Raw genomic sequence first — 15448 nt, forward strand, 5'->3', positions numbered from 1 at the left:
ATGGAGACTGCTTTTGAATTCATGCAGATCACGAATGCGGATAGATTGAAATGTGATACCTATATGTTCCACGATGACGCTTGTGTTTGGTGGAATAGAGCCAAAGTAGTTTTGAACCTAACCACCCTTACTTGGAATGGATTCAAGGATGTGTTCTACAACAAATATTTCACAGTGAGCACCCGAACCCAGTTGGCCAAAGAGTTTTTGGAGATCCGTGAAGGAAACATGTCGATTGCAGAGTATGTGAAGAAGTTTGAAATGGGAAGATACTTTGTACCGATGATTTCTGGTGATCCTACTGAAGAATTGAAACACTTTACAGAAGGATTGAATGCCTTCATCAGAAAGGATTTTAGACTAAGTGGAGCGAAAAATTACAAAGATGCGGTGGATCAAGCCATGCTGTCCGAAAAGGATAGAAACAACATTATCAGAGAGTCACAGGCAAAGAGATCTAGTTATAAGAGTCGAGACCAGCAAGAAAGTTTTAGCAAAAAGAGATCGTACCAAGCCCTACCCCAACACCGACTATACCAACAATAGTAGCCTCGACCTCAGGGGCAGAAGCAGTTGGCTCTACCAGCACCAAAATCGGCAAGTGCACCAACAGCTTGTCAAAAATGTGGAAAACTTCATTCAGGTCAATGCAATATGGTAGGGACTGGAGTATGTTTCCTTTGCAAAAAGCCAGGGCACTATTGGAAATATTGCCCTCAATCCAAAGAACCGGTAAAAGGGCGAGTTTTTGCAATGGAAGATGATCAAGTGGATCCGAATACAACTATCGTTACAGGTATGATTAATGTTTCCAGTAATCCCGCTCATGTCTTAATTTATACTGGAGCTACACATTCATTCATATCTGTTGAATTTGTTAATAAATCGGGTTTGGTACCGGATAAGTCAATATCAGGATTTAGTATATCCTTGCCTTCAGGGGAAGAATTGAGTAGTGATTTGATTATCAGAGGATGCAGTGTACAGATGCAGAGTCATGAGTTGCTTGCTGATCTTATTATCCTGAATATGTCTGACTTTGACGTGATATTTGGGATGGACTGGTTGTCTCGATACGAGGCTACTATAAACTGTAACAGAGGACGGTTTCCTTGAAAACGAAGGATGGAGAACCATTTCTATTTGTAATGCCCCGAATTTATCTTAATTTAACTTTATTTGAGATAATCAAATATTACAGAGTTCAAGAGCCGACTTTATTTTGATCATGGACTATTTTGCAAATTTCGGAATTTTCAGGGACTAAAATGCAATTTTGGTCTTAAATAGATATTTAAGCTTGTTTGACTTCTTCTCCTTCATTCATCCTCCCTCCCACACGCCCCCACTCCATTGAAGAACTCCAAGCATGAGTTTCAAGCTTTGGAATTCTCCGATTTTGTCGATCCGTCCGTTGGAATTTATTTCTGAAGGCAGATTAGCGATCACGGCTGCGAGAGCTTCGTTCTATCGTAAGTTTTTATACGATCGGATACTTTCTATTTTTCAGATGTTAGAATCATTTGAGTTTTGAATATGTTGTTCTTGGCAGAGTTCTGGTCGTTTATTCTTTGTCGGTTTCAAAATAGAGCGTCGTTCGGATTTGTTATGATTTTTGAAAGATTATTCAAAAGTTTGAGTTTTGTGATTTGTTGGAATCAGATTGTTATGGTTGAATGTTGGTTGATTTGAGTTTATTGGATTGATATTATGCTGTCTGCGATTTTGGTTTGATCAGAATATAGTCGTTATGCCGCCGGTTTGAGTTTTGGGGTATAGTTTGGTTTGAATTGTATTGAGGCACTTTCAGTCGAGTTGGATTGTCGATATTGATCTCGAGCCTTTATTACTTCCTTTTTTGCAGATTCGTTTAAGGGCCGTTGAGTTGCGAGGTTGCAGGAGTTGTATCATTTTTGAAGATTTCAGCCGGTATAGTATCGATTTCTTATTATCGATTGAGAAAGTTAGATTGAATCTTGATTGAGGAATCGTTGTTGTTTCCAGGTCTGGAGCATCGACGTTTGAGAAGAGGTATAAGATGACTTAGACTGGAATGGAACGAGTAACTCGAATCTGACTTGATTCGAGTGTTCCGAAGATATCACATACTTGCATGTTAATTGAATTACTTGAATTTATTGAATGAATTATGATTTGCATTGAATTCATCTTGAGCCAAAATCCTTGATTTCAGCGGGCAGGACGACCCTTTTATGTTAGATGTTTTGGGGGCTTTTAAGCAAGTGGCCTAGGCGTAGAGGTTTGCCTAGTGTCAGCATACTCCTTATAGTCATACCAAAGTCTAGAGGATGGAGATACGTAGCACCACCTCGATCAGGAGAGTCAGTGAGTTGTTTACGTGATCTCTTCCTTGGGATCCCAAAAGCAAAAACAACAACTCTTTTGATTATCCAGACTTGATAATCCCGTATTTTAAGACATGCATTTCATTTTGATTTCTCTTGGAATTGCATGGTTGATATTTGAATATCTGGAAATGGATGTATTTCGTTTTGAGATGCTTATCTGTTATTGCATGTTAGTCTCTTTTACTGGGAATATTATTCTCACCGGATTATTCGGCTGTTGTCTTGTTTTTGTATGTGTGCTTGGCGACAGGTGGGGCAGGACTGAGTCAGAGATCGCATGGCTAGGTGGTCGAGTAGATTAGAAGTGAGATTTGGTGTTTTGGAAGTCGAATTTGTAATCGAACTTAGATTGTATTCGAACTCGTGTTGTTGTATTGTTTTGAATAAGTAGATTGAAGCATGTTCTACTAGTTTGAGATTGTAAAACTTTAGATCTATTTTGTTTTGGATTTATGCATGTTGCTTGTGTTGATGCATGTTTTAGATTGAAGATTTGTATGGTGGTTTGAATCATAGAAAGCCTGCCATGTTCTGATGTTTTTCTAGGCAGAGGGCGCGCTCCATCACACAATTTCGTAGGATCGAGCGTGGCCCTTATTTTGTTGAGGCAGCAACTTTGCAAAAATGGTGCGCTCGATCCTACGAGTTCGTAGGATCGAGCACGGCACTATTCATCCAGAAACACTATTCAAAAAAAAAAAATTCCTTTGCTTTTAATCTTGGATCTTGTATGCTTAATTATTGATTATCCCGAGATTAGATGATTAGAACCGATGTCTCACACTATTCCATGCCACACCGAAAAATAATTCGTCTCTTTTAATTTCAATGGGTAAGGCATGACAACTGTTGAGTAAAGGATGTGCAGGTTTCCTTGCAAGTGTCACTTGCGACCAAGAATTACCTCAACTGAAACTTGAAGACATCGAGATAGTGAGAGATTTCCCAAAAGTATTTTCTGATGATATTGCAAGATTACCTCCAGATAGGGAGGTAGAATTTGGGATTGAATTAATGCCCGAAACCCAACCGGTTTCCAAAGCACCATACAGGTTAGCACTGACTAAAATGAAGAAATTGAAGGAGCAGCTACAAGAGCTACTCAATAAAGGCTTTATTAGACCAAGTGTATCGCCGGGGTGCACCGGTATTGTTTGTCAAGAAGAAAGATGAGTCTATGAGACTGTGCATTGATTATAGAGAGCTGAATCGAGTAACAGTGAAGAACAAATACTCACTGCCAAGGATAGATGATTTGTTTGATCAGTTACAAGGGGGAAGTAGTGTTCTCCAAGATCGATTTGAGATCAGGTTATCACCTATTGAAGGTGAAAGATGAAGATATTCATAAAACGGCTTTCAGGACTCGTTATGGCCACTACGAGTTCTTAGTCATGCCGTTTGGAGTTACCAATGCACCGTAAGTATTCATGGATCTTATGAACAGAGTGTTCCACCCTTTCTTGGATCAGTTTTTCATAGTATTCATAGATGACGTACTGATTTACTCTCGTATTTTGGAGGAGCATCGTCAGCATCTAACTACAGTCTTGCAGATTCTAAAAGAAAAAAAATTGTTTGCTAAGTTCAGTAAGTGTGAATTTTGGCTGGAACAAATTGCATTTTTGGGTCACCTAGTTTCGGCAAAAAGAATAGAGGTTGATCCAGCAAAGATAGAAGCAATTAAAAATTGGGTTACTCCAAAGAATGCTACAGAGATACGGAGTTTCTTGGGATTAGCGGGTTACTATAGGAGATTCATTCAGGATTTCTCCAAGATAGCACTGCCACTAATGTCATTAACTCGCAAAAGTGTAAAGTTTGAATGGTCTAATTAGTGTGAGAAAATCTTTTTGGAGTTGAAGGAAAAGTTGATGACAGCACCAATACTCGCCATACCAGAAGGCACAGGTCGATTCGTAATTTATATAGATGCTTCCAAGAGTGGATTAGGGGCTGTTTTGATGCAAGATGGAAAGGTAATAGCATATGCATCACGACAACTGAAGATTCATGAAAAGAATTACCCTACCCATGACCTCGAATTGGCAGCAGTTGTCTTCAACTGAACCTATGGAGACATTACCTTTATGGTGAAAAGTGTCAGATTTTCACTGATCATAAGAGTTTGAAGTACTTCTTTACCTAGAAAGAGTTGAACATGAGACAGAGAAGATGACTCGAATTGGTGAAAGATTATGATTGTGATATTAGCTATCACCCGGGTAAAGATAATGTAGTAGCTGATGCTTTGAGTCGTAAGTCTGCGATTTTAAACAGAATGACAACTCAACAGGAGTTGATTGTAGATTTTGAACGACTCAGATTGGAAGTAGTTGAGCCAATGGAAGTTTGTGCCCTATCAGCCTTAACAATGGTTCCAAGTTTGCTCGACAAGATTCGAACAGGTCAGGATTCAGACCAGCAGTTATTAACTTGGAAACTTAAAGATGAAGCCAAAGGAGGTGCATTGTATACAGTGAAGTATGGGATCGTGCATCACAAAGGGCGAATGTGGGTACCAGCAGTAGATTCACTGAGAGAAGATGTGATGACTGAGGCCCACACTGTACCATTTTCTATTCACCCAGGGAGTACAAAGATGTTCAAGGATTTACAAATGCTATACTAGTGGCCAGGTATGAAGAAAGACATCGTTAAGTTTGTTAACGAATGTTGACATGCCAACAGGTGAAAGTTGAAAATCAAAGGCCAGCAGGACTTCTGAAACCATTACCCATTCCCACGTGGAAATGGGAAGATGTCACCATGGACTTTGTGGTTGGACTGCCAATTACGCAATGATGAATGAATTCTATATGGATAATAGTTGACAGGTTGACAAAGTCAGCTCACTTCTTACCAGTTAGAAACAACTTCTTGATGAATCAATATGCAGAATTGTATATTCGAGAGATAGTTAGATTGCATCGAGTTCCAGCAAGGATAGTCTCTGATAGGGATCCCAGGTTTACTTCAAAATTTTGGAAGAGTTTACATCATGGATTGGGAACAAAGCTAGCTTTTAGTACAACTTTTCATCCGCAGACTGATGGACAATCTGAGCGGGTGATTCAGATATTGGAGGATTTACCAGGGCTTGCATGATTGACTTCGGAAGTAATTGGGAATCGAAGTTGCCTTTAGTAGAGTTCACATATAACAATAGTTATCAAACTACTATTGGAATGACTCCTTATGAGGCTTTGTATGAGAGAAAGTGTAGGACTCCATTGCATTGGGATGAAGTGGGAGAAAGAGCTGTATTGTAACGCCCCATTTTTATCTTAATTTAATTTATTTGAGTTAATCAGAGATTACAGAGTTCTCGAGCCAGTTTGATTTTGATCAGGGTCCTTTTTGCAAAAATTGGATTTTTCAAGGACTAAAACGCAATTATCGGTTTTTATAGATATTTATAAGGCTTTTGGACCCATTCTCTTCTCCATCACCTTCCTCTTCACGCCTCCCTCCTCCATTGTTGAAGAAATCGATTCTTCAAGCTTCCAGATTTCATCCCGAGCTCGATCCGGCCGTTGAAATTTATTTCTGAAGGCAGATTATCGATCAATGAAGTGAGAGCTCTGTTATATTGTAAGTTCTCCTACGATCGGATACATTCTAGTTTTTGGATGTTGTTAGAATCGTTCGAGATTCGAGTATGTTGTTCTAGACAGAGTTCTGATCGTTTATTATCTGTCGATTTTGAATTAGAGCGACGTTCGGATTTGTTATGATTTTTGGAAGCCATTTTCGAAAATGTGGATTTTTAGATTTATGGGTTTGCTTTGTTATTGTTGTTTTGGGCATTGATATGAGTTGATATCGGTATTGAACTGCTGTCTGCATTTCCGGTTTGTTCAGTTTATAGCCGTTATGCCGTCGGTTTGAGTTTTGGGTTTTCGAATCGTTTTTGTATTGATTGAAGTCTTGGCGTGCGAGTGATCGTGGTTGTTGATCAACTCTTGAATTCTTACAGATTCGTTGGAGTTTGTCGAGCCCTGTGTTAGCAGCATTGTTCGTCGAGAGTTGGACGAAAAATGGTATAAAGAGTTTTCCTTGAACCGTTGCCTTGTTGTTGTTAGATTGTGTAGTTGTTTATACAATCTCTTTTGTAGCTTATCCAGAGTTGGAGCTACTGCATTGAAAGGTAAAAGCAGTCATCGCAGTGGGATAGCATACTCGGGACTGTGGTTCTCGAGTTTTCCCTTTTGAAATCACGTACTTGCATCTACACTCGTTCTAGCATGAGGAACTTGTGTTTGGTTTGATTGTTTTGGCTTATGTTTTATGTTTCTGTTATGCATTCATCTTGAGCCAATCTTGTTTTCAGCGGGCAGAACCGCCCTTTTTGTTTAGACGTTTGGGAACTATGATTGAGTGGCCCAGGTCGTAGTCGTTTCGTCTGGTGCTAAGCATACTCATTATAGTTGCTCAAAGTCTAGAGGAGTGAGATACGTGGCACCACCTCGATTGGGAGAGTCGGTGAGTTGTTACGTGATCTTACCCTCGGGATCCCAAAGGCACAGCTGCAATCCCTCGTTATCAGATTTAATATCCCTGTTTAAAGACATGCATTCATTACGATGTTATTGATTTCGTTATTGTATTGAAAGCATGTTTGTTACTTGTATTACTTGTTATGTTGCTTTTACTGGGAATGTTGTTCTCACCGGTTATCCGGCTGTTGCTTTGTTTTGTATGTGTACTTGGCAACAGGTGGGGCAGGAACAAGTCAGAAGAGGCATGGTTAGCTTCGAGGGCAAGTAGTAGAAGTGAGACTCGGTTTAGAAGTCGAATTAGCATGTTTATCTAGTTTAAGATTGGAGCATGTTAGAACTCGAACTTGATATGTTTTGTATTCGAACTCGATTTGTATTTTGGATTTTGAAACTTAGAATTGATGCATGTTCTACTCTTTCTTGTAATTGAATACTTCGTTGTTGAAAAAGTGTTAGTTGGATCATGTCGGAGCCTTTCCGGGTGTTGGATTGCACTTTTGGAGCCTTATTTTGAGCTAAAACAGCAGGCCATGCGCGCCCGCGCCTGGTGAGGAGCTCCCGCGCGTTCTGCTCCCTTTCTCGGAGGCCCGGGCAGGGCTGTATGCGTGCTCGCGCCTCGGGTGGCGCGCCCGCGCGTCACCCTGTTTAAAAAAAAAAAAAAAACTTTGCTTTTAATCTTAGATCTTGTATGCGTAATTATTGTTTATTCTGAGATTAGATGATTAGAATCGAGGTCTCACATTAAGTGGTATCAGAGCGTTAAGATTCTTGGTCGAACTAGAGTGAGCGGGGTAGATTGAGTCTGTGTGCAATGACTCCTCGCATGTGTTTGAATTATTTAATTGTGTACTTAATTCCATGCGAGCATGCTTTATTGTTTGAGCATTATTTGAGTTACATGGTTGTGTGATTTAAATTAATAAAGCATGATCTACTTGAGATATAACTGTTTCTGTTCTCGACTGGTATTCGGTATTCCAAGCGGTTGTAAGGGCACTGATGGTAGCAATTGAGATATCTCGTGTGCTAACCTTTGATTATCAGATGGGTCCTCGTCGAGTGATAAACAGAAACACACCACCAGTTATCCCTGCGACTGAGCAAGCTAGCACTGAGGTTGATCAGTTGGATGCTTCAGCGACTCCTATGGAAACCTTGCTGAAGAGGTTTCAGTCGTTCAATCCGCCATTGTTGATGGGTTCAGAAAATCCAGTTGACTGTGAGAGTTGGTTGGATGATATGGATCAGTTGTTTGATTCCATTGACTACTCAGATGACCGCTGAATCAGGTTAGTAATTCATCAGCTGCGTGGTGGTGCTAAGAGCTGGTGGATCATGACGAAGAAAGCAATTGAGAGTAGAGGTACAGAGGTTACTTGGACTCTTTTTAAATCTGAGTTTTATAAGCGGTTTTTCCCTATCTCGTATCGTAAGGATAAGGGAGCAGAGTTTGCAAATCTAAGGCAAGGGAATCTGAACATTGAAGAGTACGTGGCTAAGTTCGATAGTCTGTTGCGTTTTGCACCGCTAATTGCCGGAGATGAAGAAGCTAAGGCAGATCAGTTCATCAACGGGTTGAACCCCGATATCTTCACGTTGGTTAACACCAACAGGCCTAGCAACTTTGCGGATGCCATGAATTACGCAAAGGGAGCAGAAGCAAGCTTGTGGAGGCAAAGAGGTAATCAGGGGGCACCTCAGCAGCAGAGGCAGTATCAGAACCAACCATCTCAGTACCAGAATCAGCCACCTCAACATCAGAACCAGCAGCAGAGGTATGAAGGTGGAAACAGTGGGGGAAACAGAAAGGATCAGTACAAGGCAAGAGGTAAACAGTTCAAGAGACAGGGGAACAGTTCGTCCAGTTCCAGTGGTTCGAAGCAATTCGGTTCAGGACCAAGTTCTGGGTCATCATCCTTGTACTGCAGCAAGTGTGGAGGAAGACACTCACCGGATCAGTATGTGGGAGTCTTCGGCAATTGTAACACATGTCAGCAACCGGGACACTTCTCTAAAGTGTGCCCTCAACGTAATAGAGATAGAGCTCAGATTGGGAGTTCGTCTAGACCTGCAGCTCAGCCGGAGAGGCAGTCGTCTGCAGTGCACTCTTTCCAACCCCAGCAACAGCAGAACAGACAAGGAGGTAGCTCTAGTGCAAATCAGCCTCCGAGACAGCAAGCACGAGTCTTTGCATTGACAGAGGATCAGGCTCAGGCAGCACCTGACGATGTCATAGCAGGTAAATGTTCGATTTTCGGTCATTCTGCTCATGTCTTGATAGATACAGGTGCTTCCCATTCCTTTATCTCTGAGAAATATGTGTTATTGCATGCTTTGCCAACTGAATTGTTGCCTACTGTAGTAGCTGTTACTTCACATTTGGGTGGAGGAATTGTTTCTGTCCGACTAGTCAGGAACTGTGAACTTTGTTTTGAGGGAAATTTGTTAGAATTCGACTGTATTGTACTTGGACTGTCAGATTTTGATTGTATTGTCGGGATAGATGCTTTAACCAAGTACAGGGCGACAGTTGATTGTTTTCTGAAGGTTGTCAGGTTCAGACCTGAAATGGCAGACGAGTGGAAATTATTTGGTAAGGGTTCTCGATCTAGAATTCCTTTGATTTCAGTGTTATCTATGACTCGTTTGTTACAGAGAGGTGCAGAAGGATTTTTGGTTTATGCGGTTGATGTACTGAAATCTAGCCCAGCTTTGGTTGACTTACCAGTGGTTAGAGATTTTGCTGATGTGTTTCCGGAAGATGTTCCTGGATTGCCACCCATTCGAGAAGTCGAATTCAGCATTGACTTAGTGCCAGGTACTCAACCTATTTCAAAAGCTCCTTATCGTATGGCACTTGTTGAATTGAGAGAGTTGAAGGAGCAGCTTGAGGATTTGATTGTCAAGGGATACATCAGACCTAGTGTATCGCCTTGGGGTGCTCTTGTTCTATTCGTTCGGAAGAAGGATGGTTCTATGCGGCTCTGTATCGACTACCGCCAATTGAATCAGGCTACAGTTAAGAACAGATATCCTTTACCCCGAATAGATGACTTGTTTGATCAACTGCAGGGTTCTTCTGTCTACTCTAAGATTGATCTGAGGTCAGGCTACCATCAGCTGAGAGTGCGAGAGGAAGATGTTCCTAAGACCGCATTCAGAACGAGGTATGGTCACTTTGAGTTTATAGTCATGCCGTTCGGTTTGACTAACGCTTCAGCTGTTTTTATGGGTTTGATGAACCGTATCTTTCAGCGTTATTTAGATGAGTTCGTCATTATTTTCATCGATGATATTCTTATCTACTCGAAGAACCGTACTGACCATGCAGAGCACTTGAGAATCGTCTTGCAGATTTTGCGAGTTGAGCAGTTGTTTGCCAAGCTATCGAAATGCGAATTCTGGTTAGATCGAGTTGTCTTTCTCGGTCATATTATTTCTGAAGATGGGATTTCTGTCGATCCCAGCAAAATCAAAGCGGTTATGAATTGGCCTAGACCGACATCAGTACCTGAGATCCGAAGCTTCATGGGTTTAGCTGGTTATTACCATCGTTTCATCGAGGGTTTCTCGTCTATTGCCAAGCCTATTACCCAGCTGACTCAGAAGAATGCGCCTTTTGTCTGGACTCCAGATTGTGAGGCTAGCTTTGTTGATCTAAAGAGGAGACTGACCAGTGCTCTAATTCTTTCTATTCCGAAGGGTACTGGAGGGTTCACAGTCTATTGTGATGCTTCTAACCGAGGCTTGGGTTGTGTTCTTATGCAGCATAAGCATGTGGTGGCGTATGCATCAAGGCAGCTGAAACCGCATGAGACTCGTTATCCGGTCCATGATCTTGAACTAGCTGCGATCGTCTTTGCTCTGAAGATCTGGCGTCACTATCTTTATGGTAAGTCTTTAGAGATCTTTTCTGACCATAAGAGTCTTAAGTACTTGTTTTCTCAAGCAGAGCTGAATATGAGACAGAGGAGATGGTTAGATCTGTTGAAGGATTTCGACGGTGAAATCAAGTACTATCCGGGGAAGTCTAATGCAGTTGCAGATGCCTTGAGCCGAAAGCTTTGTTCTTTATCTCTTTCTACTATGGGTGTTTCCCAGTTGATCGATGATTGTTGCACTTCTGGTTTAGAGTTTGAAACAGATAGGGAGACTATCAGAGTGCTTGCTATTCAAGCCGAGCCAGAGTTGTTTGTTGTAATCAGAGAAGCACAGAAGTATGAGCCGAGCATCCAAATTTCAGTAGAGAAAGTCAGATCGGGCCATCAGTCTGAATTCCAGGTTAGAGATGATGTTTTGTTCGTGAATAATCGTATTTTTGTGCCTGATATTTCGGAGTTGAGACAGCGTATTCTCCGAGAGGCTCATTGCAGTCGGTTTAGCATTCATCCTGGAGGTCGTAAGATGTACAACGATCTGAAGAGTCAGTTCTGGTGGAAGAGAATGAAGGACGATGTTGCGAGATTTGTATCTCGGTGTTTGAATTGTCAGCAAGTGAAAGCAGAGCGGAAGCGACCAGGTGGTCTTTTGCACAGCCTATCTGTTCCTGAATGGAAATGGGATCACATTTCTATGGATTTTGTCACGAAGGTACCACGATCCGTTCGAGGATGCGATGCTATTTGGGTAGTGATCGACCGATTGACGAAGTCTGCGTGTTTTATTCCGTACAGGATGACGTATCGTCATGATCAGATGGCTGAGTTGTATGTTAGCAATGTTGTGAGATTGCATGGTGTGCCGAAGTCGATCGTTTCAGACAGAGATCCTAGATTCACTTCTCACTTCTGGCACAGTCTTCAGGGGGCACTTGGTACTCGATTGCATCTGAGTACAGCTTATCATCCTCAGACAGATGGACAGTCAGAGCGGACTATCCAGACGTTGGAGGATATGCTGCGAGCGGTAGTGCTAGACTTGGCACTAGTTGGCAGGATTCTTTGCCTCTTGTCGAGTTTTCTTACAACAACAACTTCCAAGCGAGTATCGGTATGGCGCCTTTTGAGGCTTTGTATGGTAGAAAGTGCCGATCTCCGTTGTTTTGGGATGAATTGTCCGAGTCACCAGATTTGGGACCGGAGATTCTTAGAGATATGGCAGAGCAGGTTAAGATCATTCAGACCAGAATGAAGTCAGCTCAAGATAGACAGGTGAAGTATGCGAATGTCAGACGTCGACCTCTGAGTTTTGAGCAGGGAGACCGTGTATTCCTTAAGATTTCTCCGTTCAGAGGCACCGTCAGATTCGGTAAGAGAGGAAAGTTATCTCCGAGATTCATCGGTCCGTACGAAATTCTCGAGAAAATAGGCGATCTTGCCTACAGACTTGCACTTCCTCCATCTTTATCTGGTATTCACGACGTTTTTCACGTCTCTATGCTGCGAAAGTATCAACCAGATATTTCTCATATCCTTCAGCTTGACGAAGCCGAGTTAGACGAGACCCTGAGCTATTTTGAGCGACCGATTCAGATCCTTGATCGGAAAGAAAAGCAACTCAGAACCAAGTTGATTCCATTGGTGAAAGTGCAGTGGAGCCGTCACGGCATCGAGGAAGCGACTTGGGAGACAGAATCTGACATGAGACAGCGATTTCCGGAGTTATTCGGATGACGTGAGTTCTTCTTACTGTCTTTAATTCTTTATTCTATCTTATGAGTTATGGTTCTTGTGGATTCGAGGACGAAATCTCTTCTTAGTGGGGGAGAATTGTAACGCCCCGTTTTTATCTTAATTGAATTTATTTGAGTTAATCAGAGATTACAGAGTTCTCGAGCCGGTTTGATTTTGATCAGGGTCCTTTTTGCAAAAATTGGATTTTTCAAGGACTAAAACTCAATTATCGGTTTTTATAGATATTTATAAGGCTTTTGGACCCATTCTCTTCTCCATCACCTTCCTCTTCACGCCTCCCTCCTCCATTGTTGAAGAAATCGATTCTTCAAGCTTCCAGATTTCATCCCGAGCTCGATCCGGCCGTTGGAATTTATTTCTGAAGGCAGATTATCGATCACTGCAGTGAGAGCTCTGTTATATTGTAAGTTCTTCTACGATCGGATACATTCTAGTTTTTGGATGTTGTTAGAATCGTTCGAGATTCGAGTATGTTTTTCTAGACAGAGTTCTGATCGTTTATTATCTGTCGATTTTGAATTAGAGCGACGTTCGGATTTGTTATGATTTTTGGAAGCCATTTTCGAAAATGTGGATTTTTAGATTTATGGGTTTGCTTTGTTATTGTTGTTTTGGGCATTGATATGAGTTGATATCGGTATTGAACTGCTGTCTGCATTTCCGGTTTGTTCAGTTTATAGCCGTTATGCCGTCGGTTTGAGTTTTGGGTTTTCGAATCGTTTTTGTATTGATTGAAGTCTTGGCGTGCGAGTGATCGTGGTTGTTGATCAACTCTTGAATTCTTACAGATTCGTTGGAGTTTGTCGAGCCCTGTGTTAGCAGCATTGTTCGTCGAGAGTTGGACGAAGAACGGTATAAAGAGTTTTCCTTGAACCGTTGCCTTGTTGTTGTTAGATTGTGTAGTTGTTTATACAATCTCTTTTGTAGCTTATCCAGAGTTGGAGCTACTGCATTGAAAGGTAAAAGCAGTCATCGCAGCGGGATAGCATACTCGGGACTGTGGTTCTCGAGTTTTCCCTTTTGAAATCACGTACTTGCATCTACACTCGTTCTAGCATGAGGAACTTGTGTTTTGTTTGATTGTTTTGGCTTATGTTTTATGTTTCTGTTATACATTCATCTTGAGCCAATCTTGTTTTCAGCGGGCAGAACCGCCCTTTTTGTTTAGACGTTTGAGAACTATGATTGAGTGGCCCAGGTCGTAGTCGTTTCGTCTGGTGCTAAGCATACTCATTATAGTTGCTCAAAGTCTAGAGGAGTGAGATACGTGGCACCACCTCGATTGGGAGAGTCGGTGAGTTGTTACGTGATCTTACCCTCGGGATCCCAAAGGCACAGCTGCAATCCCTCGTTATCAGATTTAATATCCCTGTTTAAAGACATGCATTCATTACGATGTTATTGATTTCGTTATTGTATTGAAAGCATGTTTGTTACTTGTATTACTTGTTATGTTTCTTTTACTGGGAATGTTGTTCTCACCGGTTATCCGGCTGTTGCTTTGTTTTGTATGTGTACTTGGCAACAGGTGGGGCAGGAACAAGTCAGAAGAGGCATGGTTAGCTTCGAGGGCAAGTAGTAGAAGTGAGACTCGGTTTAGAAGTCGAATTAGCATGTTTATCTAGTTTAAGATTGGAGCATGTTAGAACTCGAACTTGATATGTTTTGTATTCGAACTCGATTTGTATTTTGGATTTTGAAACTTAGAATTGATGCATGTTCTACTCTTTCTTGTAATTGAATACTTCGTTGTTGAAAAAGTGTTAGTTGGATCATGTCGGAGCCTTTCCGGGTGTTGGATTGCACTTTTGGAGCCTTATTTTGAGCTAAAACAGCAGGCCATGCGCGCCCGCGCCTGGTGAGGAGCTCCCGCGCGTTCTGCTCCCTTTCTCGGAGGCCCGAGCAGGGCTGTATGCGTGCCCGCGCCTTGGGTGGCGCGCCCGCGCGTCACCCTGTGTAAAAAAAAAAAAAAAAAAACTTTGCTTTTAATCTTAGATCTTGTATGCGTAATTATTGTTTATTCTGAGATTAGATGATTAGAATCGAGGTCTCACATGTATTAGGGCCAAAAATAATGCAACAGACAGTCGACATGATAGAAAAAGTCAAGGACAGAATGTTGATAGCTCAGACAGAAAATCTATGCCGATCAAAGGCGTAGAGATTTGGAGTTCCAGGTAGGTGATCACGTGTTTTTGAAGGTGTCACCTTGGAAGGGAGTCTTAAGCTTTGTGAAAAAAGGGAAGCTGAGCCCAAGATATATAGGACCTTTTGAGATCCTAGACAAGGTTGGAACAAGAGCTTACCAAGTAGCATTGCTTTCAAACTTGGAAGGTGTACACAACGTATTCCATGTCTCAATGTTGAGAAAGTATATCTCAAATCCTTCCCACGTCATTCGCCACGAGCCAGTTCTATGGACACCAGACTTGTCTTATGAAGAAATACCTATCCAAATTTTGGATACACAAGTCCGAAAGCTGAGAAACAAAGATATCAAAATGGTAAAGGTCTTATGGCGCAATCAATTAGTCGAAGAGGCTACTTGGGAGACCGAACAAGATATGCGTAGCCGATACCCAAAATTATTTGGTGAGTCTAATTTCGAGGACGAAATTCTTTTAAGAAGGGTAGAGTTGTAAGGTCCAAATCCACTAAACTCGCTTATGATGATTTTAAAATAATTTTTAGTGATTTTATGTCATAAACTGTTTAAGTTATGATTTAATGATTATGATTTTATGATTATGTTTATTGTACGTTTAACAATTTTGACTAAGTAAATGATTTCAGGCCGAGTTTGATTCTGGACTCACGGGACGAGGCTAACCTATGAACGATGTGTTAAAACGTATTTTTACGAGCGTTTTAAGTATAATATTGAAATGTTTTTTTATAAATGAGTTGAGAGGTAGTAATTTTATCAGTACGAGTCGGGATGTGT

General features: G+C 41.4%; 1 protein-coding gene across 1 annotated transcript; it reads left to right on the forward strand.

Annotated features, from left to right (window-relative positions):
* LOC140874018 (uncharacterized) lies at positions 1 to 5174 on the forward strand. The gene is made up of 7 exons (XM_073277302.1): positions 1 to 487; positions 644 to 1093; positions 3238 to 3516; positions 4008 to 4183; positions 4235 to 4348; positions 4666 to 4938; positions 5061 to 5174. The coding sequence occupies exons 1-7, from the start codon at positions 1 to 3 to the stop codon at positions 5172 to 5174; spliced, it is 1893 nt and encodes a 630-aa protein (XP_073133403.1).
* Positions 5175 to 15448: the final 10274 nt, after the last annotated feature.

The sequence above is a fragment of the Henckelia pumila genome, chromosome 1 (genome assembly GCF_033568475.1).
Source record: "Henckelia pumila isolate YLH828 chromosome 1, ASM3356847v2, whole genome shotgun sequence".
Classification (NCBI taxonomy): Eukaryota; Viridiplantae; Streptophyta; class Magnoliopsida; order Lamiales; family Gesneriaceae; genus Henckelia; species Henckelia pumila.